Source organism: Lynx canadensis, chromosome A2 (genome assembly GCF_007474595.2).
Source record: "Lynx canadensis isolate LIC74 chromosome A2, mLynCan4.pri.v2, whole genome shotgun sequence".
Taxonomy (NCBI): Eukaryota; Metazoa; Chordata; class Mammalia; order Carnivora; family Felidae; genus Lynx; species Lynx canadensis.
Genome location: NC_044304.2, coordinates 38,141,966 through 38,168,378, shown reverse-complemented (window position 1 = coordinate 38,168,378; position 26,413 = coordinate 38,141,966). Strand labels below are relative to the sequence as shown.

The following is a 26,413-nucleotide window of genomic DNA, read 5'->3' as shown; positions in this document are numbered from 1 at the left end:
GAATTAATTTTAAGTCAGGCTACCAAAAAAAAAAAAAAAAAAAAAAGATCCCATCCTGTGCGGGTGAGGTAGGCTCGGTTGATTGTTTTAAAAGGGCCGTTTGTCCGGGCAGTTATGACAGTTTATGTTAGGCAGCAGGGAGGAGCCGAAGAAAGGAAAACAGACCTTTGACTGCAGCTCTAGGGAGGGGATCTGAAATGCAAGGTTTATCAGGGCATTTTAGCATTTTAACACTGACTACTGACCTGTCCAGGGGACTGCGTGGAGACCTTTTTTGTGTGCATTCAATTGTGAGAAGTAAACAAACTGGCTCGTATCCTGTGTTTGGTAACTGGGTGGGGAGCACAGTTTGGCAACCAGTGTTGCTTTTAAATTCTTTCTTTGGACAATGGGCCTTGTATACTTTTATATCCTGGCTTTTCAAACGTGGACAGCTTTCATGAGCTTTTCCTAGGGATGGCCACAGAGACAACAGAAAAGCCATCAGTCATTTTATATAAATACGGAATTTTTAAACATTTCATTTACAGTAAGACAGGAAACACTCTCCCCAAACTCCAGCACCCCCTCTCCATTATTTTTGACTTCAAGAAGAGCTGGTTCCTCGATCTTTTATTGTGTATCCATGTTGTTTTTTTCTCTTCCTTCCTCCTCCTCCTTTTTTTTTTAAGTGTCATGAATTAATATCTGTTGAAGAAGTGAAAAAATCATTTTGACACGAATATAACTATCATTGGGTTTTACATTAATGTGATAACTTGGGAAGGGGTGAAAACAATTGGATCATTTTATGCATGCTGTTCATAAAATGAAAACACTGGCTTTTCATTTAAATGTATTTAAATTTTTGTTGTTAGTGGTATAGAATTTGTTTTTTGGAGTGAAACTCAATTAACTTTCTCAGTGGCACGGTAGTAAGTCTGAAATTGGTTGCTAATATGAGAATGACGGTTTTTACTGCAAAATAAACTGCATGGAGACCGAAAGGAAACCACCATTTTTCTCTTCCTTTGAACTTTTGCATCAGAAGGTCTTGATGCACATAGCATTTTATGGATGTATCAGATCAAGGTCATGTGTTAGGTTAAGTGAATGCAGTTGTTTGTAAAGTATAGTTATTAGAACCTCTGCAAGGGTTGTGTAGTCCCTCCTAGTTGCGAAAGTCTCCCTGATGTTCTGAATGATACTCAGAATTAGGAAGGAAAACGGATCTTGTTCTTTTCTCTAAGAACCTTTTTCTTGGGCCACAGTTTGGGAAGGGTTAAGGCTGCTTTCATAATTGTTAGCCATAATGTGGCTAAGACCTCCACCTCGATTTGATTCCTAGTAGATTAAGGATATTAGATAATTTCCTTCTATTTATTGTACTACTGCACTGTATTATCTTTCTATCACTCAGATAATTACTGAGGAAATCTACATTAATTTTTTTTGGCTGGAGCGAGGCCTGCTAAACACAGGAATGATGTATTGATGTTTTACACAACAAAAGTTTTCCTCCTGTCATTGTCCAATCAACAGAAAGATATTTATCATACCGTAAAGCCCCTTCTTTTCAAGAACAAAGCGGGGCGGGTGAAGCAGGACAGGGGAGCTGACCTGGGGGTTTCTGAAACTCAAGCCAAGTGAAGGCATCTGAAGCTTAAAGTGTCCTTCATATTAAACACTCACAGTGGAGTACGATGTTGTTTGCTAAATTATGAATGTGTGTAATTAAAATCTAGTGGCTGTTTCTATGAAAGATTTACAATGTTATTTCATCGTTTGTCATGGCTAATTAACAATATTAGATGAAGTTTTTCTTCTTCAAAGGTCTGAGTTTTTCTCATTTATTTATGTCAGGAGTGATAAACAGAGTAGTTAAAAGCTGCCGGTGCAGGCAAGAGGAAACCAGCTTGTTATTCCATACCCCCCCAAGGTTCAGGGTTCAAATCCCTGCAGACTGGAATGGTGCATTCCTTCTCTGTAGTGCGAGTGATTGAACATTGGAGAGTCTGGAAGTTCACATCTCGACTCTAAAAACTCAGGACTTTCTAACTGTAGCTTTTGAAAAGCTGACTGGACCAGCAGAGTATATTTCTGGGCCCCAGGCAACAGAAAGGGAATGCCTCCAGCATCTCCCCCACCCTCCCCATTCTCCTCAAACGTCATGGGTGCTGTCCTTTGTTTTGTTTTGTTTTGAATTTTTTAATGTTTATCGTCATTTATTTTTGAGACAGAGCATGAGCGGGGGAGGGGCAGAGAGAGAGAAGGAGACACAGAATCCGAAACAGGCTCCAGGCTCTGAGCTGTCAGCACAGAGCCCGACGCGGGGCTCGAACTCATGAGCCGTGAGGTCATGACCTGAGCCGAAGTCGGATGTTTAACTGACCGAGCCACCCAGGCGCCCCGGGTGCTGTCCTTTTTGCACCAGCCTGGACGCTGAGCCCTCCGCCAGCCCCCAGTAAGCCTCGGTCTTTGGCCGTGGCAGCGTGTTGCGAGACACCCACACTTGGAAACTTCCCCGGGAAGCGGCCGTCTCATCTTTTCCTTCCTGGTCTCTTACAGCAGCAGCAGGTGGCTACCCAGCAGTTGGCTTTTCAGCAGCAGCTTCTACAGATGCAGCAGTTACAGCAGCAGCACCTCCTGTCTCTGCAGCGCCAAGGCCTTCTCACAATTCAGCCCGGGCAGCCCGCCCTTCCCCTGCAGCCCCTCGCGCAAGGTAAGCCTCCGTGAGCCGGCCGTGAGCCTGGCGGCGCGGCCCCGCGAAGACCGTGGGGCAGAGGTGGGGCCGTCCGTTGGGACAGTCCGGCTAGCTCATCGGTAGGGAGACGGTCCACCTGCAGCAAGCGTGTGCTGACTTCAGAGAAAAGGCTGCGCGAGGTCACCAGGATGAAGGGCTTGTTGGTGGCAGCTTGAAGACCTGGGGTGGTCTGATGCTGAGCGGTAGCAGAGGAATCCCACTGTGGCGCCTTCTTGGAGTACAAGAAAGCGGCGCCACCTTGACGTAGCATTTTAATCAGGTCCAGCGTTGTCGGCTTGGAATCACGAATGAATTTTCTTGAAGGCTCTTGTTAGCCACGTTGAGGTGTATTTTATGTCCTGTAACTTGTTCTGTTTGAAAGCTTAGCAGTGCTTCCTTAAATGCCACTTTTTAATTGCTAGGGATAAATCCAGGTTTATTTTTCGATCAGCGATCCAGATGCATCTCTTTGGTTGGGTTTTCTTTTTTCATTGCTTATTTGCTTTCGTCTCTTGGTTTTTTGTTTATTTATTTTTGAGAGAGAGAGAGAGTGAGAGAGAGAGAGACAGAGAGAATGTGTGCAAGCAAGGGAGAGGCAGAGAGAGAGGGAGACAGAGGCTAGGAAGCAGGCTCCGTGCTGAGAGGGGAGAGCCCCACGTGAACTCGAACTCACAGACCATGAGATCACGACCTGAGAGCCAAGGTCGGACGCTTCACTGAGCCACGGAGGCGCCCCACGTCTGTTGGTTTTTGAGCAAGTTCAGTTCTACGCTCATCAGAACAGCTAGCATATCTAGCTCTTCTCTTCGAAAACTAGAGTTCCTTGAAATGAACAAGATTTGATGGGTTTTCAAAATTCTTTTGAAAAGCCATTGACGTGTTATTACAGTGGGGTGTTGAACATCAGAAACAGATGAGGATTCTAGCCATTTTAGGACATCGTCATGGTTTAAGCAACTCATGGACGTGCGTAATGTGAATGCAAGTGGATTATTCAGAGGCAGAAAGAAGGAAAAGTATGGAAGGAAAGAAAGTATCCTGCCATGTTTTGAAATACCAATCCCCCGTTTTGTGCACGTTTCAGTTGCACAGGGCCCCCAGGCTTTGTAATTCTAAAGGCTTGGATGTACGTGTTTGAGCCTTAAAGACTAGTAGCTAATTTGGTCAAGGTCTTAGATTCATTTACCTTCTGAAGAGGGTTGAAAATGGGGAACCTCCTTCACCCTTCATGGTGATTAAGACCTGCTCATTTGTTCAGTAACTTTAGATGTCATGTGAAGCCAGTGAGGCATGTCTACATTTGAATCTTTCTCGAGTCAGCCACACCCAACTTCTATTCCTTCCGGGGTTTTTTGTTTTTGTTTATGTTTTCAGTGCTGAAACTGGGCTTTTCCCTCTGGTGTCCCTCTTGGCCCTCCTCCCCTTTTTGCCATTACTGCCCAACTACTGGGTACATGATCAGCATCTCCAGCGGCTGTCAAAATAGAAGATTTGGTAACCGAGCAATACAAGGGGCGAGGAAAGGACACATCGCCTAATGCATTTTTGTGCTTGCAAAATGTTACAACGTGCATTAATTACACCTTCGGGTTTATAGTTGGAAACATTGCAGGCTGTTCTGACACACCCACTGGACTCAGGCTTCAACCTCTCATCTTTTCCCACCGCTCCTATACTATTAAGTTTGCTCACTAAGGTTCATTGTTATAGTACATCAGTTAAGCTGTCCAAAAGAGGGCAATTGGGCAGTGACAAGACAAGCTCATGTGTAATGTGAAAGAAATGAATGTGGTGATGCATGAAGTGTAATCTCTGCAGTAACATATCAGAGACACCAGTAGGTAATTCACTAGTCATGGCATTGATTGATATGCTTAGCAATCTGCTAGAACTATTAGCCCCTGCACCATTAGGAAGAAGCGTATTAAAATCTAAGGGGTGCCCTTATGTGTGCCCAGATACGTAAATGTGAATCCAGTATTTCTAGAGTCCTGTTCTGGCAGTGAAGTGAGAGCTACCATTGTCATTGCCATCTTTTGTGGAATCCGGAGCCTGTTTTGTCTCTCCTACCCCGTCGCCCAAAGTGGCTTGAGAATTCAGTCATGTTGGACTACAACACAATTTTTTTTATCAGAGACATGATGGCTTAAAACTGATGTCATTATGAGGTTTAAATCAACTTTCTGCTTGCTTGAACATGGTCACCTGGGTATGGATGTACAAGGACAAAAAAAGGTTGATCAACTCTGTTTGTCTTTGAGCCAGTGATACCTGGGGTTGTAAAATTGAGTTCCACGAGCAGTAATCTGTCAACTGTCCCCACAACATACATTTTTTAAGCCTGTGTCTGCATTTTCTTTTATAATGAAGGGGTCGGTTGTCCTGGAAAAAGAAATGTAGTAAGGCACAGAGGTTATGTGTTACAAATGCCAGTAGTGGCCACTTTGTGATGCAGTCACCAAGGTTCTTTTACATACCTGCTCATGGCCTTGGCTAAGTCACCTTAAACATGTATAATATGAAAGTATGAATAGACAGTAATATTTCAAAGGCCTTTTTTTTTGCCTGAAGGCATTATGTTATGAAATGAAGGACGTTTTTGTTGTTTTAAGAGTACTCTAGAGTCTTCTCCGGTTTATATAATGAGCACATGGGCTTTTCTCGCTCCGATTTCTTGAAGCATCTGAACCCACCCCCCCACCCCAAAATCAGTAATTCCGTATAGAAGTATATTTTCATTATTATTCCCACCTTTGAATTTTTAAAATGGGAACTGTAGATTACATGGTTGGTATATATACCTATAATGAATTTAACGTGGTACCGTTATTCCTTTCTACCACATTGGAAATATGTATGATGCTTTTTGGAAAATTGATAACCGTTTAGTCTGATGAGTGACTAGCTTGCCTTTTATCTGTCTTAATTCTATCATGAGATCCCAGCTGTCAAATAGCAGCATCCTCCTGTAGATAGTACGCACTGAAGTAACAGTTTAACCTCACGAACAAGGTGTAGCATTGATGGAGGAGAGTGATTTGACTGCCTCTCTGTAGATCAGATGAGGATGTTCTTAAACGTAATTATCACAGTCAATTTGACCCCGAAGTATGCCTGTTGTCAGTGAGTTGCTGTTTTATTTACCATTTCCCCCTGTGAGTGATGAAACGCATTTGCCAGCCCACTGGAATAAAAGGAAGGTGGAATAACATTAATGTACTCTTAGGTGTAACAAGTGTAACAAGACATTTGCCTTTGTCTTTATTGGCTGGATAAACAGCTTGCTGTTCAAAGAACTTCAAAGTTCCGCTTTTCTTGGAGGGAAAGTGTTAACGCAGTTGTTCGAAACCGTGTTCTTCCATTTTTTTCACCTCCCATGCAGCTGACCCAGAAATCAATTAGTTTGAGTTGAAAAATAGGCGGCTTGTTCTTTTCATGTGTATTTACTCCCCGGAAAATAAAAATAGGTGTTGACTTGTGTGGCTTTCTATCAATATGCTATCATCCACAGACAAGCCCATTCACTCTTGTTTCCATTGAGTAAACAGTGGTCGGAGGGTCAGCCATATTCACAGGTAATTGTTGGTGTGCGGACGTCAGTGGCAGGCCTGTTAGCTACAAACACATCCCACATGTCACTTCGGAAGGTGTTTGAAAATAATAGCCCAGATGCAGCAGAACCGGACGCGGGATTGTGTAGTGACCTTTCCCTTTGTTTAATTTGCCTCCGAGGCTTAATTTCAGGGGACAAGTAATAATTGAATATGCCTAATAACTAAATGCTCATTTGGGACAAAATCCATCAAAATATAATTGGCATTTGATTTTTATGAAGGGAGAAGAAAACCGAGTTGGCTGTCGAGGATGCGTTCTAAGAATATCTGACCACTTAATGTATCATTGGAAGCCTCCTTTTATAATATATATTAATTGCAAATACTGAGCATTTGAACATTTTCGTGGAGAACCGTTAGGAGAGACCAACTGTTTTGTTAACGCTCCTCTCAGAAAGGCGGGGAAGGTTATTGGTCTGCTGTGCAATAATTTACTCCTCTTTGATATGCAAACGATCCACGGTGAATATAAAAAATCCTATCAGACTCATTTCACAGTTCTTAACCACTCGGATTCTCTGGAGTCCATTGCCTCATTAGACCAGTGCTCTCCAATGCTAGCATAATTAAAATCTTTAACAGTTTAGCAAAGTAAAGATGTTTGGCTGATCACGTTGAGATGATTATCTATCCATTGTATTCTAAATGACAAAAATAAATTAAATTTAGACCTTGGCATTTTTTATTATGTGTTTCAAATGAATATAATGCACACAGCCTTCTTTTTTAATTCAATACCTTAGGTTTGGTAAGAAACACGCCTGTTTCGGGTGCTTCTATATAGTCAGAAAATGGCAGGCTTTCTAGGATAGCTGTGTTACAGTTGATTGAAACAATGAACTGCAGTCCAGACATCCAGTTCTAATGTGGAATTGCCTTATGCTGTACAGGGTTTACGATTTCCTTTCGCTGTCCTTTAGAAGGAACTGCTGTTTTTTTGTTTGTTGGTGTCGTGAGCTACCATGTAGAATCTTTTTCTTCTCTGCCTGTATGCGCTAGCATATGCATTGAGGTGGGATTTGGAAATCATGGGCTGTAGAGGCATGCCTCTAAATAAAAATGATGAGGCCATGATAGCGAGATTGACGTACTGATTCTGTCTCCTCTTGGGGAAGATAGAGGTTGACACTTACTCCTCAAGACCCAGGTCCATTTTGACCCCCTTAGGACACGAGAGAACTTTATTACTCCAAGTTTATTTTATGTTTGCATTTTATTCTGCAATGGTTCATTAGCATTGATCTAAGAAATGACAGTAATAATAGTGTTACTTGTTAAAAAAAAAAAGTTACACAGTTTTTCAGTAGACACATCCATCAATTAAGCATGTGGTACTAGAAACCAAAATTAATGAGGAAGATAGGTGTGTTAATGAAATAATCATAGTATAATCAATTTGAATGTTAAAAGTTGAAAAGCATTTCAGGAAGACGATATGAATTCATAATTTATGTCTAAAAGTGATTAATAAAAACTATATTTAATAACAAAGCTATTTGTCATCATTTAAGACTTAAGCACAAAAATTATTCATTTTGTGGTTCCTGTTGTCATCATAGTAGAGTTGAACGAATTTATTTTGAGCCCCTTCTTTGTGTCTAAAAATACAACATCTATCTCCTTTTCAAAAATCTAGAAACAACAGTTTGGATGGAAGCATACCGTCTCTGCAAAGTAACTGTGTTTGGAATCCTTTCCACAGAGGTCTTCTATGTGTGACGAGGGCACTTCACCTCGGCTGTTCAGTGGGGGGACACGGTTGTTGCTGACCGTACTTGCCTTACTTGGGAGGGGGGGAAAACGCACGCACCAAAAAAAAAAAAAAAAAAAAAAGAAAGAAAGAAAGAAAGAAAAAAAAAAAAAAACCCTAACACTAGGCTTTGTTTACTGACTCTTTGATTTAATTACTGTTTGAAGAGGACGGAATTAGCTGTTAATTGATTTAATTATCCAATTTGTTTGTTTCAGGCATGATTCCAACTGAACTGCAGCAGCTCTGGAAAGAAGTGACAAGTGCTCATAGTGCAGAAGAAACCGCAGGCAGCAATCACAGCAGTTTGGATCTGACCACGACATGTGTCTCCTCCTCTGCACCTTCCAAGACCTCCTTAATAATGAACCCACATGCCTCTACCAACGGACAGCTCTCAGTCCACACCCCCAAAAGGGAAAGGTAGGAATGAGCCGCTGAGCTGTGTCCAGAACGGTCTCTGCCACGAGCGGGGTGGGTGGCCTTGTTCAGCCATATCTCAGTGATCCCTAATTGGATCCATGTGACTTGAATGTGCCTATAATTACTTTAAGAATGTGTTCAATATGGTTTGGGTGTGAAGCATCTAATTATTTTCACCTTTTCAACATGGAATTAGCGCTTATATAGGTCTACCCTTAAGCTTAAGAACCCAGGCAGGGTTAGTTTTTCCCTGCATAGGTTGGATTTCAAGGGTCCAGGCTTATTCTTTGGGCCAAGGGCTCACCCCACTCAAGCTGAACTCCTGGGCTCGAAACACCTTCTAAGGGAGTAGCAGAGTCTGGTACTAGCAATTGTGAGTCACAGGTCAAGAAAAGGTAGCATTTAGTCGCTCTGTACTGCCCTTCTTGAAGGCCTTTTTCATGGTGAATACTCAGCGAAGGTTTGAAGGATGGAGAGCTGGAAGGGGTCTGTGTATATGCACACACAATTCGTGTATATCCACACAAATTAAAAAAAAGAATAAAGTCTTCCCTTCCAAAGAGGACTGCAGTGCTGTCTCAGTTGCTCTATTCCCGTTAGGAAGTGAAGACTTTATATTTTACAATTGCCCTCAGCTTCACTCGAATGTTAGCCGACGCCACGTTTGTTTGAGATAGCCAGAATACATCATGGGAGCAGAAGAGGTCTAAGAAAATGAAGCTGTTAATTCATGCTACTGGATCTCAGCACCCAAAAGCATTAATACTACTGTTGAATGCTTTTCAGAAGTGGAATATATATAATGCTCCTAAAATTAAAAAGATTTATTTTCAGTGTACTATTTTTAAACCGTTTCCCATCTATTTCGTATGCCCAGCTTCTCCACACAGAAGAAAAGAGACTTTCAAAGTAATGTGTGATAGTAAATGTCACTTCCAGCAGTAAAAACAAATTCTGTATTTTGTTTTTTTTTAATAAAAATGACTCAGTGAAAGTTTTTTTAATTATATTTTTCACTTGAGCAATTACAAATATAATTTCATATATTTCGTGAAATATTGAGCATTAAGAAGCCCACGGGTTTAATTAGATTTGTATCTCTCTACCAGCAACATTTTATCCATTTTGAGATCAGTAATCACAGAAACTGCTATGTGAATATTTGTGCCTGTGTGTGCGTGTGTCACGTTCAAGCTTAAAAACGTGAGAGGGTCTGAGAGATGGAGATAATCTGTTTTAACCGAAACTTGCTACGATCCCTTTAAGATCACTTGGGAGTTTCTGTGGCAGACGTAGGGGAAGGAAAAGGTGTTTTAAATGACTGTTTGGGACAATTTGAAGGATGGAATGGTGGACTGTAAGAATCTGTGTGGAGCCATTGGGCCACATGTGGCTTCTGTTGTTTCCAGTGAGGATAGATTTGTATGTCCGGAGGCCAGTCTTAGCTCTTGCTTTATTATCTCTTACGGTGTCTTTGTAGTTAAAAAACAAACAAAAAAACCCTCAACATTAAATAGCTTTCAAAGAAAGGTTCCAGGCTGTCGTCCCCTGCTGTACTTGCTTTTGGTATGTAAGGCTGATGATGCCCATTTACTGCAGAGTGATCGAATTACATCTTCATCCGTAGGCAGGACGGGCCATCCACTAAAAAAATGCCGACTGATGCACTTAAGGTATTTGTTGCAATCTTGTCGGCCATGTGGAGCCTGCACGGATTTCCTGTGACACAGAAAACTCTTCTTGTTTAGATGCACTGTGCTCAGTTTCATTCTGAAAGGTTCTGTATCTGCAGTCAGGTGATAGATTAGCAATGAGGCAGGTGGGAGAAGAATAGCCCTTTTCAAACATCTTAAGGTGTATTTGAAAGTAAATGGATCTGATGGGCAGTCTAATTCCAGGAGAGTAAGTTTGTTGGAATATTTCGTTTTTTATGGTCCTTCCTTGGCTGCACAACGGTTAGGCTTAATCTTCATTATGCTACCTGGCCAAAATTAGAATATGGATCGGGAAAGAACTTGGGTTCTCCTGAGCCTTAATCTGGCTGTAAAATCAGGCTGAATTTCCCAGTTATACATGTAAAGAGGAGACAACTAGGACATTATATGCCACTCCTTAACATCTGATCTCTCAGTTTATATCATAGGGTAGGTTCCTAGTTGTGGCTGAAATAAAAGAAAATTCTAGAGACCCTATCTTAGCCGAATGTAGTGAACAAGACAAATGGGTACCTTAGGTTAGAGATAATTCAAAAGTTACAGACTTGCAGAATCGATCATTAAAAATTCAATTATTAGTTAGCCAGCTTTGTGTACGTACAGGTGCTTTTAATGAGGTTTTATCTGGTTTTACCTTACGATTGTTTTTTAAATCAGGAATGTGGTATCCTGTTCAGTGGAAAATGGTAAAAAAAAAAAAAAAAAAAAAAGCCATCACTATAAAAATACGTTTTCACCTGTGCGCTGCCCAGAGGTTTCTCGCAGGGGTCCCTTGGAGAATTGTCACCCCTTCCTTGGCAGTGCATGTGTGAAACACGTAACTTTGTGGGCTCTCCGTTGACTTCGGCGTGGTATCCTTTCCCCCTCTCTGTCCTCCTGGAGCAGTGTCTGAACAAGCAGAAGCCTCTGTCGCACTGAATAATAATCTAGCCCTTCAAACTCCCATCTCAGGTGAACAGCTTAGGAATTCCTCCTGCAAGGATTCAGGAATGCCCTGTGTGAAAATGGGTTGGAAAAAGGCAGCATCCTAGGGGTTTTTGTTTTTTGAAGTAGTCACCTGTCTGACAGTCTCACCGAGGTCACATATTTCTGTGTCATTTGGAAACCGCCTCGCCCCCCCCCCCCCCCCCCCCCCCGCTCTTGCCCCCATGCGTTTTGCGGGCTCCTGTGAGCAGCCGCTGTAGCAGCAGCTCTGGGGTCTGGTGAGCTGCAATCTGTTAAGGAGATAAATAATGTGCTTGGCACGACACTCCTACTCTCCTCTTTAATTTGTCTTACACAAGGAAAATTATAATTAAATCATTCAGGGTAAACCCTTGAGTGCAGAGAAGGGAAAAAACACACTTTGGGAAAGATTGCCAATAGAAACCCACTTCCCTGTTGCGCAGGGTAGAGACATTTATCAATATTCAGCACTATTACGAGAGGAGCGGCCCATGTGATTTGTGAGGCGGATGCCAACGCTCAAATCAAGGCTTGTTAAGATCCTGTCCCTGCGCAATCACGGACATTCAGCATCATTAGAATTCAGTACTGGCGCCGTGCTTCGTGCTTTGATTTTCTCCCTGCGATTTAATAATGTTTATTGTGCTGATTATATATACACTCATTGGTGCAATAAACATACCTCGGTTGCCAGCGCCTGGGAGAAGCGTGGCGAAGGTGAAGTTCAGCGTGCAGGAGCTAGAGGTAGCTGAAGAGGAAGCAGGCACGTTCGCCTCTCTCACTGCCATTTTATTCCCGCGGACCAGGGAGCCGTGACGTCTTAGACCAAGAGATGAAACTCAGACCTGGGATACCTGTGAGCATGAAGCTGTGATGTTGTTTCCTTAACTTGCCTGACTGTCTTTAGGAAATTCCAAGTTTTGGTGTGGGTAAACAAAACCAACGGAATGCAAATGAAACATTTATTAAAATGCTAAATTTAGTAAAGCCCTTTGAGCTTCTTGGATCAAAGCAGCTATGTAAATACAAATAGCAATTACTACTTAAGTAATTGCCTGAATTAAAATTCTAAATATCACATTATATTATGGTGCACTAGGGAAAGGAAAGTGAACTCACATTTAATCAGTTCTTTCTCTGTCCCGAGCACTGGCTAAACTCTTGTGTTTGGAGTGATGTCTCATTTTATCCTCGAGACTGCTGGGAAGCAGTCGGGAGTATTAGACCCATTTCACAGACAAGGAAATTGAATCATGGAGATTAAATAACTGACAAAGAGTCACAGAACTGGTTCGTGGCCTATCCAAGATCCAAATTCAAGCCCGTCTCTTACTAAACAGCACTTAAGGTTTTCATTCAGCCCAGAAATGAATATTTAATTACGATAAGAATGACGCTCCTAAAATAAAGTTTAAATTTAATTTAAAGCCAACAAAACGTATGCTGACTTCACCTACTGTGTGCCTATCAGCACATTTTATAGGAAAATAGCAGAGTTTGCTCTTTTAAGGCAGTACTGGTATTTACTGGGCCTTTCCTAAAGGCAGGGGGCGGGTAGGATTTGTAAAATATAAACCACTCACAACGTGAAACAGCACAGAGGTAGCAAAAAGGAACCCCATGCTGGATTTGCACACAAACGCCAAGCAAGCCTCCCTCCCTCTGAAACTGTCCCGCCTTTGCTCCTGGCCTCGTGAATCTCGCGTTTCCGAATCGAACACCTCATACGTTCTTTATCCGATTTCCCTTGTCCTCTGCAGTCTGCATTAGAAATATTCCAATTTTCTGACCCTTCCCAGCTTTTTGCTTTGAGTTCAGCCACCGCTAGCTAACTTGAGCATCGCTGAGAGTCACAGCTGCTCTAGATGTTAGCGTCGAGGCTTCCTTAAGCACCTGGCGGAAAAGGTTTCTTTCAACTTTGGCAAGACCATGGTTGTGCAGTCTCTTCTCTCTCTGCGGCTGTCCCGTTGTGCTCAGGATCAGGTGGCCCAAGTTGGGCCCCTTCCCTAACCTGCCCTCTGCCCAGTCCCCGTGTTCCTCCTTCCTTCTCCTCGTGTGTTGACACAGCCCCTTGTATTCCAGTTGCTTGCGTTTCCCACTTTTCCACACTCCACAGTGGGCAGCTGCCTTCAAATAACCCCTAAAGGTTTTTGCTTGGCTAGTGCACTTTCAGACACAGTCTCTGTTTCTGATTTGTGGCCTCTTGACATACTGCCATGTGTTTGACTACACGAACAATAACATTTGTGTTTCCCGCCCCACTCTTTTCAAAAGGCAAGGAATTCAAATGTGGACAGGCCTGGCATTTCATTTTTCTTTCTTTCTATTTTTTTTTTTTTTTTTTGGAACTAAATTCTCTGTTGATGAATTGGTATTGGTGTCTTGGTTTACTTGCTAAAATTCTAGAAGTTTGTTTGTAGAACTGTTCCACTTATACACGCCTTTATCTGTTACATGTTTTCATACTCATGTTGCCGGACTATTGAGCCAGAAATGTAAGCAGTCAGCTCTAGGTCACATTACTCTGAACAGCTCTTCCTCATTTCAACTGTTGTTGTTTTCTTTTTGAAAACCAGATGATTTCTTCTCGGTTTCTTTTGATTTGAGGCATTTGAACCAACGAACTACCCCAAATCTTTATTTTCCGTTAGAGCATTCCGGAGAGCATTCTCCCGTCAGACCATCCCCGATTGTCTTCAAAATCATTACTGCTCCTTTCTGCCATCATGTGCTGGGGCAGCTGATCTGTAATAGAAGTCAGCCACTTATGGCCTTCCAGCCACATCTGGCCCGGTGCTCATTTTGCAAAATAAAGTTTTGTTGGAACACAGCAATGATAATTCATTGACACATTGTCTGTGGCTGCCTTCATGGCTACAGCGGCTGGTGGGAGCAGTTGCAGCAGAAACATGGCCCATAGTGACTAAAATGTTTACCGTCTGACCATTTACAGAAAATAATTTGCAAACTCCTGATTTTAGCTCTAAGCAAAGTGTTTCTCAGATGTCCTGATGATATTTTCACAGGTATTTTCAAAAATACACAGCTTCCTAGGCCTCTCTCCTGAAGAATTGGATTATACCCGTCTGCGATGGGGTCAGGAATTGGTATTGGTCACACATAACCTATGTTCTTGCTACTCAGTGGCCGCCGGCCAGCAACTTTGGCATTACCTGGGAGGAGCATGTTAGAAGTTCAGGGTCTTCGGTCCCACCCCAAACCCACTGAATCAGAGTCTTTGCTTTAACCGGATCCCCAGGGCTTGCTCAAATTTGAGCAGCAGTGCCAGTGGGCATGTTCACTTCACCTGGGTTTGGGCGCTGTTGGAAAGGGCAGAGTTTCCCCCCCTAAAATTGGATTAACATCCCAGACGTATGCAGTCCACAAAGCTAGTGATTTGCCATTCTTGTGTGAACCTACACATTAGCGGTAGAATTGCCAGAAGGAATCGTTAGCTGGTATGGAATGGTGATGATAACGCAGCTGCTGTTTACTGAACTATTGGTTAGTGCTGGACACATGCTTCAAGGATTCCACGTAAGCCCCGATACTGATCTTCCCGTTTAATCCTGACGGTAACTCTGTGGGGTCCTGTCTTCTTTGTACGATGACATTTGAGGGCTCAGAACACTCGTGTAGCTTGCACCAGCAACACAGTTAGTTGGGGTACCAGGCAGGGACTGGAACGAGGGTCTCTCCAACCCTCAAGTCCTTGCAATGACTGTCATAGTGGAGTCGTTCTCAAGTAGGCTGTTGATCAGCACCACCTTGGCTTCATCCCAGACTCCGGGGTTACGGTCCCGATGGGGCAAAGCTCCGAGATCAGGATGAGGCCATAGCCTTGAGGGGTGAGAGCCTGGGGCCAGACGTATCTGTTCAGCCATAATTTGGGAGAAGCTCCAAAGGGTCTCAGAGAGCAGCTCTCCTCCCTTTCGTCGTCTTTTTGCAGGGAGGCAGATCAGGTGACTCGCGGCAGAGAATGTGAAGAGCAGGTTGGGCATGGCCTGTCGCGTGTCGTGAGGGACGTGAGTGAGAAGTACATGTCGCCAGTCGCCGAGGCCTGAAATACAGGTGCTTCTTAGCCCCAAAGCAGACTGGCGGGAGCGACATCTGTCCCGTGTCTGTCTGTGTGGGCAGTAGACTGTGTAGGGCAAAATCATTTGTGTTTATATCAGGAAGAAACAGCCAGGTCCAATCAACATTTTGTACCACAGACGTGCTGCTGGGTGTTTTGTGACCATCATGCTTAGAAGAGCTGCAGTCCGTTTGTCTCATGCTTAAACCCTGTTGCTTCTGGGTCTTAGAAGCAGGGAAGAAAGGTTCCGTCACGGCAGGGTGGCAGGGTGTCGTCTCTTGTCATTCATACATAGGATGGGGGGAGGGAGATGATCTTTACAGTATTGGCATGCCATGAGGGATAGGTTTATGGATTTTCTTGACTGTTCACTTTGTGTGGTGATTAAAAAAAAAAAAGAAACTCAGCCATTATTCTCTAACAGCTGTTGTATCTTATCTCAATAAAGTGGCTTTTACCATAACACACCATCATTAGACTCTATAAATCTTTTTCTATTTATTGTGTTTAAACGATACATGCTTTCCAATAAAATGACATCATCGCTCTAGAGAGATACATTCATTGGATAAGTTTCTCTTAAATTGGGTTGATTTTAATGTTTTTTCTTGGGATGTTATATAATATGCATCTTACCCATGGGCTATTTCATGTCTAATGTGCCCAGTTTCTCCCGCAAAACTATATTTGAGCCCCCGGTTTTCTCTCGTCCTGTAGGATAGATATTCTTTTCTGTTCAGTTGGTCCTGCTAATAGGGTTTTTTCTGCCAGATTCCTTTGCTGGCACCCACCCATTTTACAGGTGTTTACACTTGTGTGGAAGGGGCACAGGCCCCTCCCAAACACACATTAGCTCTCTTAACATTTCTCTTACACTAAGACTGTGAAGGAAAGCATATGGCAGAACAGCGAAGACCAATTTGGAGGGAACCCTGACAGCATTTTCCCTTGTACCTTAAGAGTATCTTGTTGAAATGCACACGTGAGAACTCAAATTACAGAACAATTTCCTTTGGTGGACACGGGATCCATCCAGAAGTGGAAAGGGAAGCCATGGGTCTAACAGAAAGCCATGTGGTTTGGGAAAGTCCTTAGCGTTCTTCTCTTCTCACTTAAATGATGAGTAGCACTCTCTTGTTTCTAAGCCAGTAATGGGGCCACATGAGGAGGGACCTGCACAGGAGGCTTAAATGAAAATCACATTCTTTTTCGAGATTTCCAAAGCTGCCTGTTTGGCACTGGCTTCACCCCGTAGCCTGGCTCTGAAGCTGTCTCCGAGGGAGCCACCACCGTGCTGACGGCTCGCTTGGGTAATGCAAATGAGCGTGTTACATATGTACAGCAGTCCTGAGGTTCTTTATTCCACCCCCCCCTTTGTAATCAGTCAAGGCCTAACTATATTATAAAGTATATTCTCCTCATTAAAACAATAGTGGAAGCTCACAAAGGGAAATTGTTAATATGTGTTCCAGCTTGTCATTTCTGCCTGTGTGAATAAAGAAGATAACCGTTCCTTTGGGAAACTATTTCGGGAATTGAGCAACAGATATGCTAGCCAGAGAATTCTCTTAACTGTAATTCTCCTTTTTGTTTGTACTCAAAAATAACATCCTGATGGGCTCCTCGGTGCCTCTGCACATACAGAGCACAATTGCCACAGCCCAGGTGGTGTTAATATGGGACAATCCCCCGGGCACATGTCGCCAAGAGTTGTACAGCTTGTTCAGTGTCTTCGTCCATATGGCAGTCTGTACCATTCACAGGAAGGCGTCGGGGCTGTGCCTGGTGGGTACTGTGGTCAATGTAGTGTGAAGAGAAGGCTTCCACTCACAGCAGCCTCTGTGGTACAGTTTGTCTTACGGTAGATCTGAGCTATAACATGCTTACACACACACACACACACACACACACACACACACACACACACTCAACTAAGGGACTCCAGAAGAGCTTTGCTGGTTTCCTTCCCTCTCCTCTTCTTCCGTCCCCCACACCTCCCCCGCCTTCGTTTTCCAAAATGAAACAAACGGTTAACTGAGCAGGTATAATTCAGGTGCATGAAACATACCTGGATTACAGAAAGTCCATGAAAACACACACACACACACACACACACACACACATTTTTCTAGGTGGTTGTTCATGGATAACTCAATTTAAAGAATACTTGCCTGTACTAGAATTCTTCTGTACACTCTGTGGCTTTTGTTCGTTTTTTGCATTGTAAGTTGCAAAGCCTGTTTTCATGGTACAGTTTGGGCTAGTGGTTTTGGTTTTTCCATCTTAGAATGAAAAAGGGGAAAAGGAAAAGAAAATCATGACTGGGCTCAGAAATCTGAGAATAAAACATTCCCTGGAGGTGTTAGAACTGAAAAGGGAGAACCAAGGCAACAGAGGTTTCCCAGTGAAGAAGGTGAAAATAGGAACCGCTTTAGGAGGCACTTTGGGAAATTTACCAGAAGGCAAAGCCTTCCCATTTATATACCTAAATGCTGTTCCCCTTTTGTGTAACTATTTGTATTCTTGTTTGGTAAACAAACAGACCCCATAGCAACTGTAGCTGATGATATTTATACTACCTGTAAGACTTCCCTAAACAAACAGACATACTTTATGACCTTCAAATTTCATTCCTTTTATAGTCAAGGAAATCGGACTAATGCCAGGTTGGTTGGTTGATCTTTCTTTCTTTCTTTCTTTCTTTTCTTCTCTTTTCTTCTTTCTTTCTTTCTTTCTTTCTTTCTTTCTGATTCCTTTCCTTACCTTTCTTTCCTTCTTTCTTTCCTGCCTTTTTTTCTTTGCCCCTCTTTCTCTCTCTCCCTCTCCTCCACTGCCTTCTTTCTTGTTTCTTCTTGCCTTTCCTTAACCTCTTCTTACCTCTCTTTCATTCCTTCCTTCCTTTCTTTCTTTTTCTCCTCCCTCCCTCCCTTCCTCCTTCCCTACCTTCCTCCTTCCCTCCCTCTCCCTTTCCCCTTCCTCTCTCTCTCCCTTCCTTCTTTCCTTCCTTCCTTCTTTTTTTATACTTTGAAGTCCATTTTTGAAGGATTTTTCCTATGTGTGTATTTCACATCTTGGCTGTGAATGTTGAGTTTGAAGGTGTATTATGACAGAAGGAAAGAAAAACCTGAAGTGTTTGTGTAAATGATATGGTATTTGCTTTCAAGAGGGACCATTGAGTCATCTGGTGGAATTTTAGGTTATATATCAGAAAGGCTAAAACTCCACCGAAAGTATTACTATAGACCTTAGATTTGGACAGGCATCTCTGGCTATGTCTCTACCTTTTATATCTAAAATATTGATGGAAACATTCTTGTACGTATGAGCCCCTATCTTCAACTTCCCTTTTTCCACATGAGTCATATTTATGACAAGAACAAGAAGTCTCGTGTTAAAGATCAGTGTGAGAAATAAATGGCAGTTTGCTTTATTTAGAAAAAAAAATTTGACACCAAGAGCTGGAATAATCCAGTGGTGTTTGAATAAATTAGAGGGATTGTACAGGCAAAAAGAAAAAGAAACTTAACAAGGAAAATGGGAAGTTGTCCAGAGTTCAACAAAACTGGGGTTCCTGATGGGTCAGAAGTCGCTGGACAGTACTGACGTGCATCCATTCATTCAGCAGAACTTACCAAACCCTCAGCACCTGCCAAGTGTCCTAGGCTGTAGGGCATGCAGCTGTGAGCTTGACGAAGTCTGTCCTCATGGAGCTGACAGTACAGCAGAAGTAGAACAAACAAATAATTACGTAATAAAAAGAAATAAATTCTGAAAAAAAAATAAAGCAAGGAAGAGAGAGGACTGGGTCTCGCAAACTTCTGTGAGGAAGTGACCCTTGAACAGATGGAGAGAAGTGACGGAACAGTCCTCAGGGCTTGGGACACAGCAGAAGCAGAGGCCTTGAGGCAGAGACAGAAAGAACATGTTTGGCTGGACCATGGCCCATACCTCATTTAGTGTGGGGGTGGCTGTGTTGTTTAGTAGTTATAGGTGTGGACTCTGAATCTGGACTGCCTGCATTCCACTACAGGCTGCCCACTGAAGTGACTTAACCTCAGTGTGCCTCGGTTTGCCATCTGTGAAATGGGCATGTAGCAGGCTGTGACACATAGTAGGTGCTCAGTAAATATTGAGTACTGTTCATTATTGTCAGAGTGGTCTGTTCGTTCGAAACGCATCTATTGAGCATTTATTATATATTAACCATATAGGTTCAGGAAATTAAATAAAGGGCCACCACCTCGTTCTTCCCCTGAAGCAGCTCACAGCCTGATCACAGAGACATACGGGGAGAGAGTTACTTGCAACACAGTGTAAAAAATGCATTGATACGAACATATACAAAATGTGACACTGTAGGATTTGTGTTTTTTTTTAACGGTTATTTATTTTTGAGACAGAGAGAGACAGAGCATGAACGGGGGAGGGGCAGAGAGGGAGACACAGAATCGGAAGCAGGCTCCAGGCTCTGAGCCATCAGCCCAGAGCCCGACGCGGGGCTCGAACTCCCGGACCTGAGATCGAGACCTGAGCTGAAGTCGGACGCTTAACCGACTGAGCCACCCAGGCGCCCCAAGTAGGATTTGTTTTAAATGAGCACTAGAGGAATATCACACTGGATGGATTTCCACCCCCACCCCCACATAGGTAGCAGGTGAGATTTTTGAAGACAGTGAGCTCCAGGAAGGAAGGTTCCCTGTCTCTCTTGTTGATCGCTAACCTCCTGATCATCCAGCATAGCCAGCCTGGTATAAGAGGTGCGAAATTTCATTGCAGAGAGACTAGATGAAATCCACAGAAGAAGGTGAATGAATAGAATGTTAAAGATTAAGAACCCGTTAGGTGTAGTTATATATTTGCTACCCTTTGGCCACAGATTGTACGAGAACCTGGTTAGTCTTGTGGATCCTTACAGAGGATGCAAACAGGGAAGAAAATCTGGGTTTCTGTTAAGAGTGCTCCTCAACCCTGAGTGAACTTGCAGTAGAATCATTTGGAGGACTGGCTGACCTACAGGCTGCCAAACCTCAGTCCCAGTGCTTCTGATTCAGTTATTTGGGGGAGGGCCTAAGAATGTGCATCTCTGACAAGTTCCCAGGGGCCATACTTTGAGAACCGCTGCTCTCACACATCCACAGGCCGTGGCGTTCTTCCCCTGCTACTATTCAAAGTGACAGAAGTGACGGAGAGACAAGTTCTTAACACCACAACCCAGTGTAAACTATTTTACAGAACAAAAATTCTCTTAAGATTTCCTCATGCTGGCCTTTTAAGTCATTTGTGAGCGTTCTTGTTTTGTTTTTCTGGGTTGTTTTTTTTTTTTTTTATGTCCAAAGATGATTTTTGTGCCTCAGCCATCTGCCTGCTCTCTCTCTCTCGTAGCAGTTGAGCTCCTACTGATACTGTAAGGCCCACATCAAATATTACAGCATTTTATGTTCGATCCGTCTGTTCAATTTTCTTTCTCCCCAAATGGAAAATTGGGTACAGCTCTTTCAGAGAGGAAGAGAACTGGCAGTGACCTCCAAATGTATTTGATTATTCACTCCATCGTTAATTAAAGTGTTGAGCATACATACGTCCACACTGTGTTTTTAATTTGTTACACACGTGTGTAGTATAGTACCTGTAATATAAAAAATTAGAGGCTAAGGGTGAGAAATGGGCACCCATATACACACATGTATATTCTTAGAAAAGTCCTACTGTTGCTTTAACACATGCATACAGAAACTATAATATTATCTTACTGCTCCCCACCGGGTCTTCTTATGAATCCCAGTTTGAGACTCTGATCTAGGAACCCAACGTGATGTTTATCACAAAATCAGTGTTTGCTTAAAACCTGCCAAAATAAAGGTAGGGAAGAGTTTAATCCGGCAAACGTTAATGAAGCGCCTTGTCCTACAGAGAAATAATGGTAATTACATAAAGTAGGGGATAGATCTAAGGAAACCTAAATGCAAGTGCCTAATGGTTTTCAGCCAATTTGTATCTGTACGTTGCTTGTGCCCTTGTCTGCTGCTTACTCATCTGGCCCTCACACTTTACTTACATGATTCTTCTGGGTCTTGAGTATAATTGTGCTGGCTTCCATAGACTGTTCCGGAGGAAGGACTAAGAAGAATTAGTGTTGAACTTTTATTTATGTTCTTTGGTTTTCTTGGGTAACTGTTGGTACCTCTAACATATGGACACGTTCCACATAGACCTTGTGAGTCACCAGTGCAAACACACTCGCATTGACATACTGAGAATGCCTGCCTAATGGTGTTAATAATTTTTGGATTAGTGGTCCCTATGTCTGTATTGACACAGTTGCTCACAGCCACTCTTTGGAAGGCATTCTGTTTTCTTAGTGAGATCCCAGTGTTAAGACTGCCAGTGGTAAACTCTCGTAAACTGAGGATGGCCCTTAGTGGTGTAAAAAACAAGAGGTAGACTCCTGCCTTCCCTTTCTTTTTTTCTCCCCTTTCTTTATTCCTCCATTCATCACCACGCACACGTACGCACTCTGCTCTTGTCATCTCCTGCTCGCTGTTTGTGACACTCAGGCTCTCATTCTCTGCTCCATTGTCCTGCTGGGGCGCATACTCCGGGCGTCTGAGAATCAAGATGGCGTGTTCTGCCCAGTGTTGCTGAAGGGAGAGACGGGGCAGATCGGTGATGTGGGTGGGGAGGAAGAGAAGTGTCCATCTCATGATCATGGCATCCCGCCCCAGGTTGGGTAAATCTTACCATTGACTTTTAAAGTGAGTAAACTAAGTCAGTAAAGTAGCGTAGTACCACAAGGAATATGGTACCAAATGCCCAAAAATAAAAATATAAAAAATACGTCTGTCAAAGTAAGTAAGCAAAGCCAGTTACTAGTCCCATCTCCAGCCTGCCTGTGAGATGCCCCTAGATCCCATGTTTTACAGCTTTAAGTCCTAGGAGCATTGGATGTAGTGCACTCCGTTGTGGTGGCCCTTGGGGGGTTTTGTCCGGTAAGTTCAGGATGACCCCGAGGCTCTTCTTCTCCCTTGAAAATTCTAATTAAAAGTGTGTCTTCAGAGACTTGCCACTCATTGTTAACTCGGGAAGATAATCCAGCTAGAGACTGAATCTCCTTGCAGAATAGGTCTTAAACTTTTGGTTTCTGAAACTTCAGTCATCTGAGTATGTGTCCCATTATCATGAGGTTAGCCATATCTACGGATCATTTCTATTATTCTCTTCAAATCAAGTCATTTTTTAAATTATAATTTTTTTTTGAGAGAGAGTGTGCACAGGCGTTGGGGAAGGGACACATAGAGAGGGAGAGAATCCTAAGCAGGCTCCAAGCTGACAGCACGGAGCCTGATGCGGGGCTTGATCTCACGAACCGAGATATCGTGACCTGAGCTGAAATCAAGAGTCAGACGCTTAACTGACTGAACCATCCAGCCTCCTGTCAAGTCATTTTTTTAAATTTAAGTCCAATAAGCCTCATCCTAAGAAATGATACCTATGACATCAGAGGTTGGAGATACTAGATATATTTTTAACTAATATAAATTAGAATAAATGTGCCAGTTTTTTAAAAAATACACATTCTGGGGCGCCTGGGTGGCGCAGTCGGTTAAGCGTCCGACTTCAGCCAGGTCACGATCTCGCGGTCCTGGAGTTCGAGCCCCGCGTCAGGCTCTGGGCTGATGGCTCGGAGCCTGGAGCCTGCTTCCGATTCTGTGTCTCCCTCTCTCTCTGCCCCTCCCCCGTTCATGCTCTGTCTCTCTCTGTCTCAAAAATAAATAAAACGTTGAAAAAAAAATTAAAAAAAAAATACACATTCTGGTTTCATGTGATATTTTATGGGCCACTGTTGAGTGCATGCATGTCATATATTGGAATATTTTTGTAGGATTTCCTCTTTTTTAAAAACTTTTTTTAATGTTTATTTTTTTTAATTTTTTTTTTAATGTTTATTTATTTTTGAGACAGAGAGAGACAGAGCATGAACGGGGGAGGGGCAGAGAGAGAGGGAGACACAGAATCGGAAGCAGGCTCCAGGCTCTGAGCCATCAGCCCAGAGCCTGACGTGGGGCTCGAACTCACGAACCGTGAGATCGTGACCTGAGCTGAAGTCGGACGCTCAACCGACTGAGCCACCCAGGTGCCCCTAATGTTTATTTTTGAAAGAGATTGGGGGGGAGGGGCAGAGAGAGAGGGAGACACAGAATCCGAAGCAGGCTCCAGGCTCTGAGCTGTCAGCCCAGAACCTCAGGCAGGGCTTGAACCCACAAACCATGAGATCATGACCTGAACCAAAGTCAGAAACTTAACTGACTGAGCCACTCAGGCACCCCTAGGCTTTCCTCTTTTTGCTGAAGAGAGGGACTTTGACTGAATATGGTACTGTGCCAAGTGAATTGAAACCCTGCTTTCATGGTATGTTTACCCTGGTTTCTTAGAAAAGCCCAAAACTATCATTTATCTTCCTAAAAATCTAATTCCCCATCCTGTTTATTCACCCATACATCTTATACTTCCGGGTTCGGGGATAGCAACCAGACGGAGAGTCAGGGGGCTGTGATGTTTAGAGTTGTCACATTCACCGATTCATCAGTTTATGGCAGGGTATTCCTGATAGATCAGTGTAGTATCTGGAGACATCATTCTCAGATGAAAGCACTCACCGAATTTGGGTTAATGTGAAATTGGTGTTTATTAGACAGGAAATACTCCTTTCCCCATGCTAACTTCCTTCAGTCTTACCTGCTTTGTGATACTAAATTTTAAAAAGCCTTGCCTGTATTTCTTAGGTAACAGGGCCAGGCAGCCTTTTTTTTTTTTTTTTTTTTTTTTTTTGAGTCTGCAACTCTTGCTTGGTGAGGAGTGCCCAGGGTCACCCCTTTCCATTTTTATCCATCTCTAACTTGTTTGTCAACCCACAGTGAATAGGGCACCCCATGACCACTCCTTTAAGAAGCCAGAAAGGCTCCTTTAATAACAGTCCTTTTGGGGCGCCTGGGTGGCGCAGTCGGTTAAGCGTCTGACTTCAGCCAGGTCACGATCTCGCGGTCCGTGAGTTCGAGCCCCGCGTCAGGCTCTGGGCTGATGGCTCAGAGCCTGGAGCCTGCTTCCGATTCTGTGTCTCCCTCTCTCTCTGCCCCTCCCCCGTTCATGCTCTGTCTCTCTCTGTCCCAAAAATAAATAAACGTTGAAAAAAAAAATTAAAAAAAAAAAAAATAACAGTCCTTTTTAGGTCAGATGCTGAACAGGGAGCTCTCAAGAGACTTGGTATACAAGTTGTGGTCCGTGGCCCCACACCATTGATATCACACACGAGCTTCGCAGACATACACGGTCTCGGGCCCCAACCCAGAAGTACTAAAGTACAATCTGCATGTTAAAAAGATATCCCAGTGATTTCTATCCATAATAAACTTTGAGAAGCATGACTATAAGGAAAGCAATGGAAGAGGAGGGCTGCGTTTCCTTACGCTTCCGCACAAACATCCATCTTTTAAGCCCAGTCAGCACTGACTTAGAGTCCTGCCGTGGCCAGTTATTGTCATATCTCCGTATACCTTTTAACTAATTATTACTTAATATTTTTCTTAAAACTGACTAACCTAAATAGATTTCATGAAAATTAAACACTGAGGGTGCCTGGGTGGCTTAGTTAGTTGGGCATCTGACTCTTATGGTGGCTCAGGTCTTGAGTTCAGGTTGATGAGTTCAAGTCCTGCGTTGGGCTCCCTATTGGAGCGCAACTTAAAAAAAAAAAAATGTGACACTGGCAAGTCATGAATCTGATGTATTGGTCGAGTTTTTTTTTTTTTCCTAGTACACATGAACCTGACTTCATAACTATGAAAGTGAGGATATTTGTATATCATTCGAACTCACCCCATGCACCGCTTTTGTGGGCCCTGCCCTGAGGGCCATTGCAGGGAAGGGAACCCTGTATTTCTTACAGGATAATCTGTAATGCAAGGGGGGAGGGGAAACTCCTGGACCTAAGGAATTAAAAGCTTGTACTTGAGATATAAAGTTAGTTGAGGTAGCCCTCACATCTCGAGGCACAATATTGAGAGCAGATAATAACAATAATCTCAATCATTGTTTAAAAGCACAAATCTGGCACTTAATAGACTAATTCACAGTCACTCCAATTGCAAGTTTTACTCATGAATATCATATCACAAGGGAATGTGAAATCCTCTAATTAAACATGATTTGAAAAGCAGCAGAAAATTGAGATGATGAGCGTTGTGGGGAAGGAGAGTCAAGGATTCACCGCATGAGCGAGTGAGAGAGAGAGAAGCGTGTGTGTGTTCCAGGTGGTGGACACTCCATCTTCACTCCCTCTAGCCTGGGCTGTGTCGTGGGCTTTCCTCCAACATCCTTCTCTCTGTGTAAGGTTATAGAAATGCTGGCCCACGTACTTGTGGAAAACCAATAGAGAAACACGTAGGATGGCGTATTTCTGAAATGAGGGAAAAGCAAAATGAAGGTAGTACGCTAGAAAAACGTCTGAGCCGTCTCCCAGGTTTCGATGGGCCTTGAGAAGCCCGCCTGCTTCTTGAAGTGTTTTCAGTGAAAGTGAAAGGAGAAAGGTCATTTTTACAAAGCTGCCAGGAAAAAGGATGCTGTACTCGCATCCTCATTTCCCCTGTTCCCACACATCATTTGCGCGTTTGTAGTCAGGTGTGAGACCTTCCCCTCCTCTTACTGCAGCGGGACCCATGAAGAAACTCGACCTGTCATTTTATTTTCCGTAAGGGACTTTGACTTCCACCTGGTTTGCAGGATATACACAATAGTAGGAAAGACGTCAGAAGGGTCAACTCTAGCATGGAAAATCGTGGGAGAGATTTAAGTAATCTTCTCTTCTGCTGCTGTTCATCCGCATCGCTCCATATTACGAGGTCCACTGTGATGGCGTTCCAAAGCCAACTCGCCTAGTTTGGTGTCATGGAAACCGACATGTTGTATATATCATAAATGTATCAGTTAGTTCATGAACGTTTGGTACAAATAAATCTGAAGGCATGTTTTCTGATACCACTTCATCACCAGAAATCAAATTCATAATCCCATCTCTAAACCTGAGAAATCCCTGGTCTGATACTTAAAATGTCATCGAAACTAGGATGCGGTAGCAGCGTAGAAGGCAGGGAAATGTGATAAGAACTCAAAAGTGAA

General features: G+C 43.1%; 1 protein-coding gene across 3 annotated transcripts in view; it reads left to right on the top strand.

The window, feature by feature from the left end:
* Positions 1–26,413, top strand: part of FOXP1 (forkhead box P1) — a 174,701-nt gene that overhangs the window by 81,964 nt on the left and 66,324 nt on the right. For all 3 annotated transcript variants that reach the window (XM_030307234.1, XM_030307233.1, XM_030307231.1), the window contains exons 5-6: positions 2,548–2,701; positions 8,305–8,509. In XM_030307234.1, coding sequence (XP_030163094.1) covers positions 2,548–2,701; positions 8,305–8,509 — 359 coding nt within the window. The remainder of the gene's footprint in view (positions 1–2,547; positions 2,702–8,304; positions 8,510–26,413) is intronic.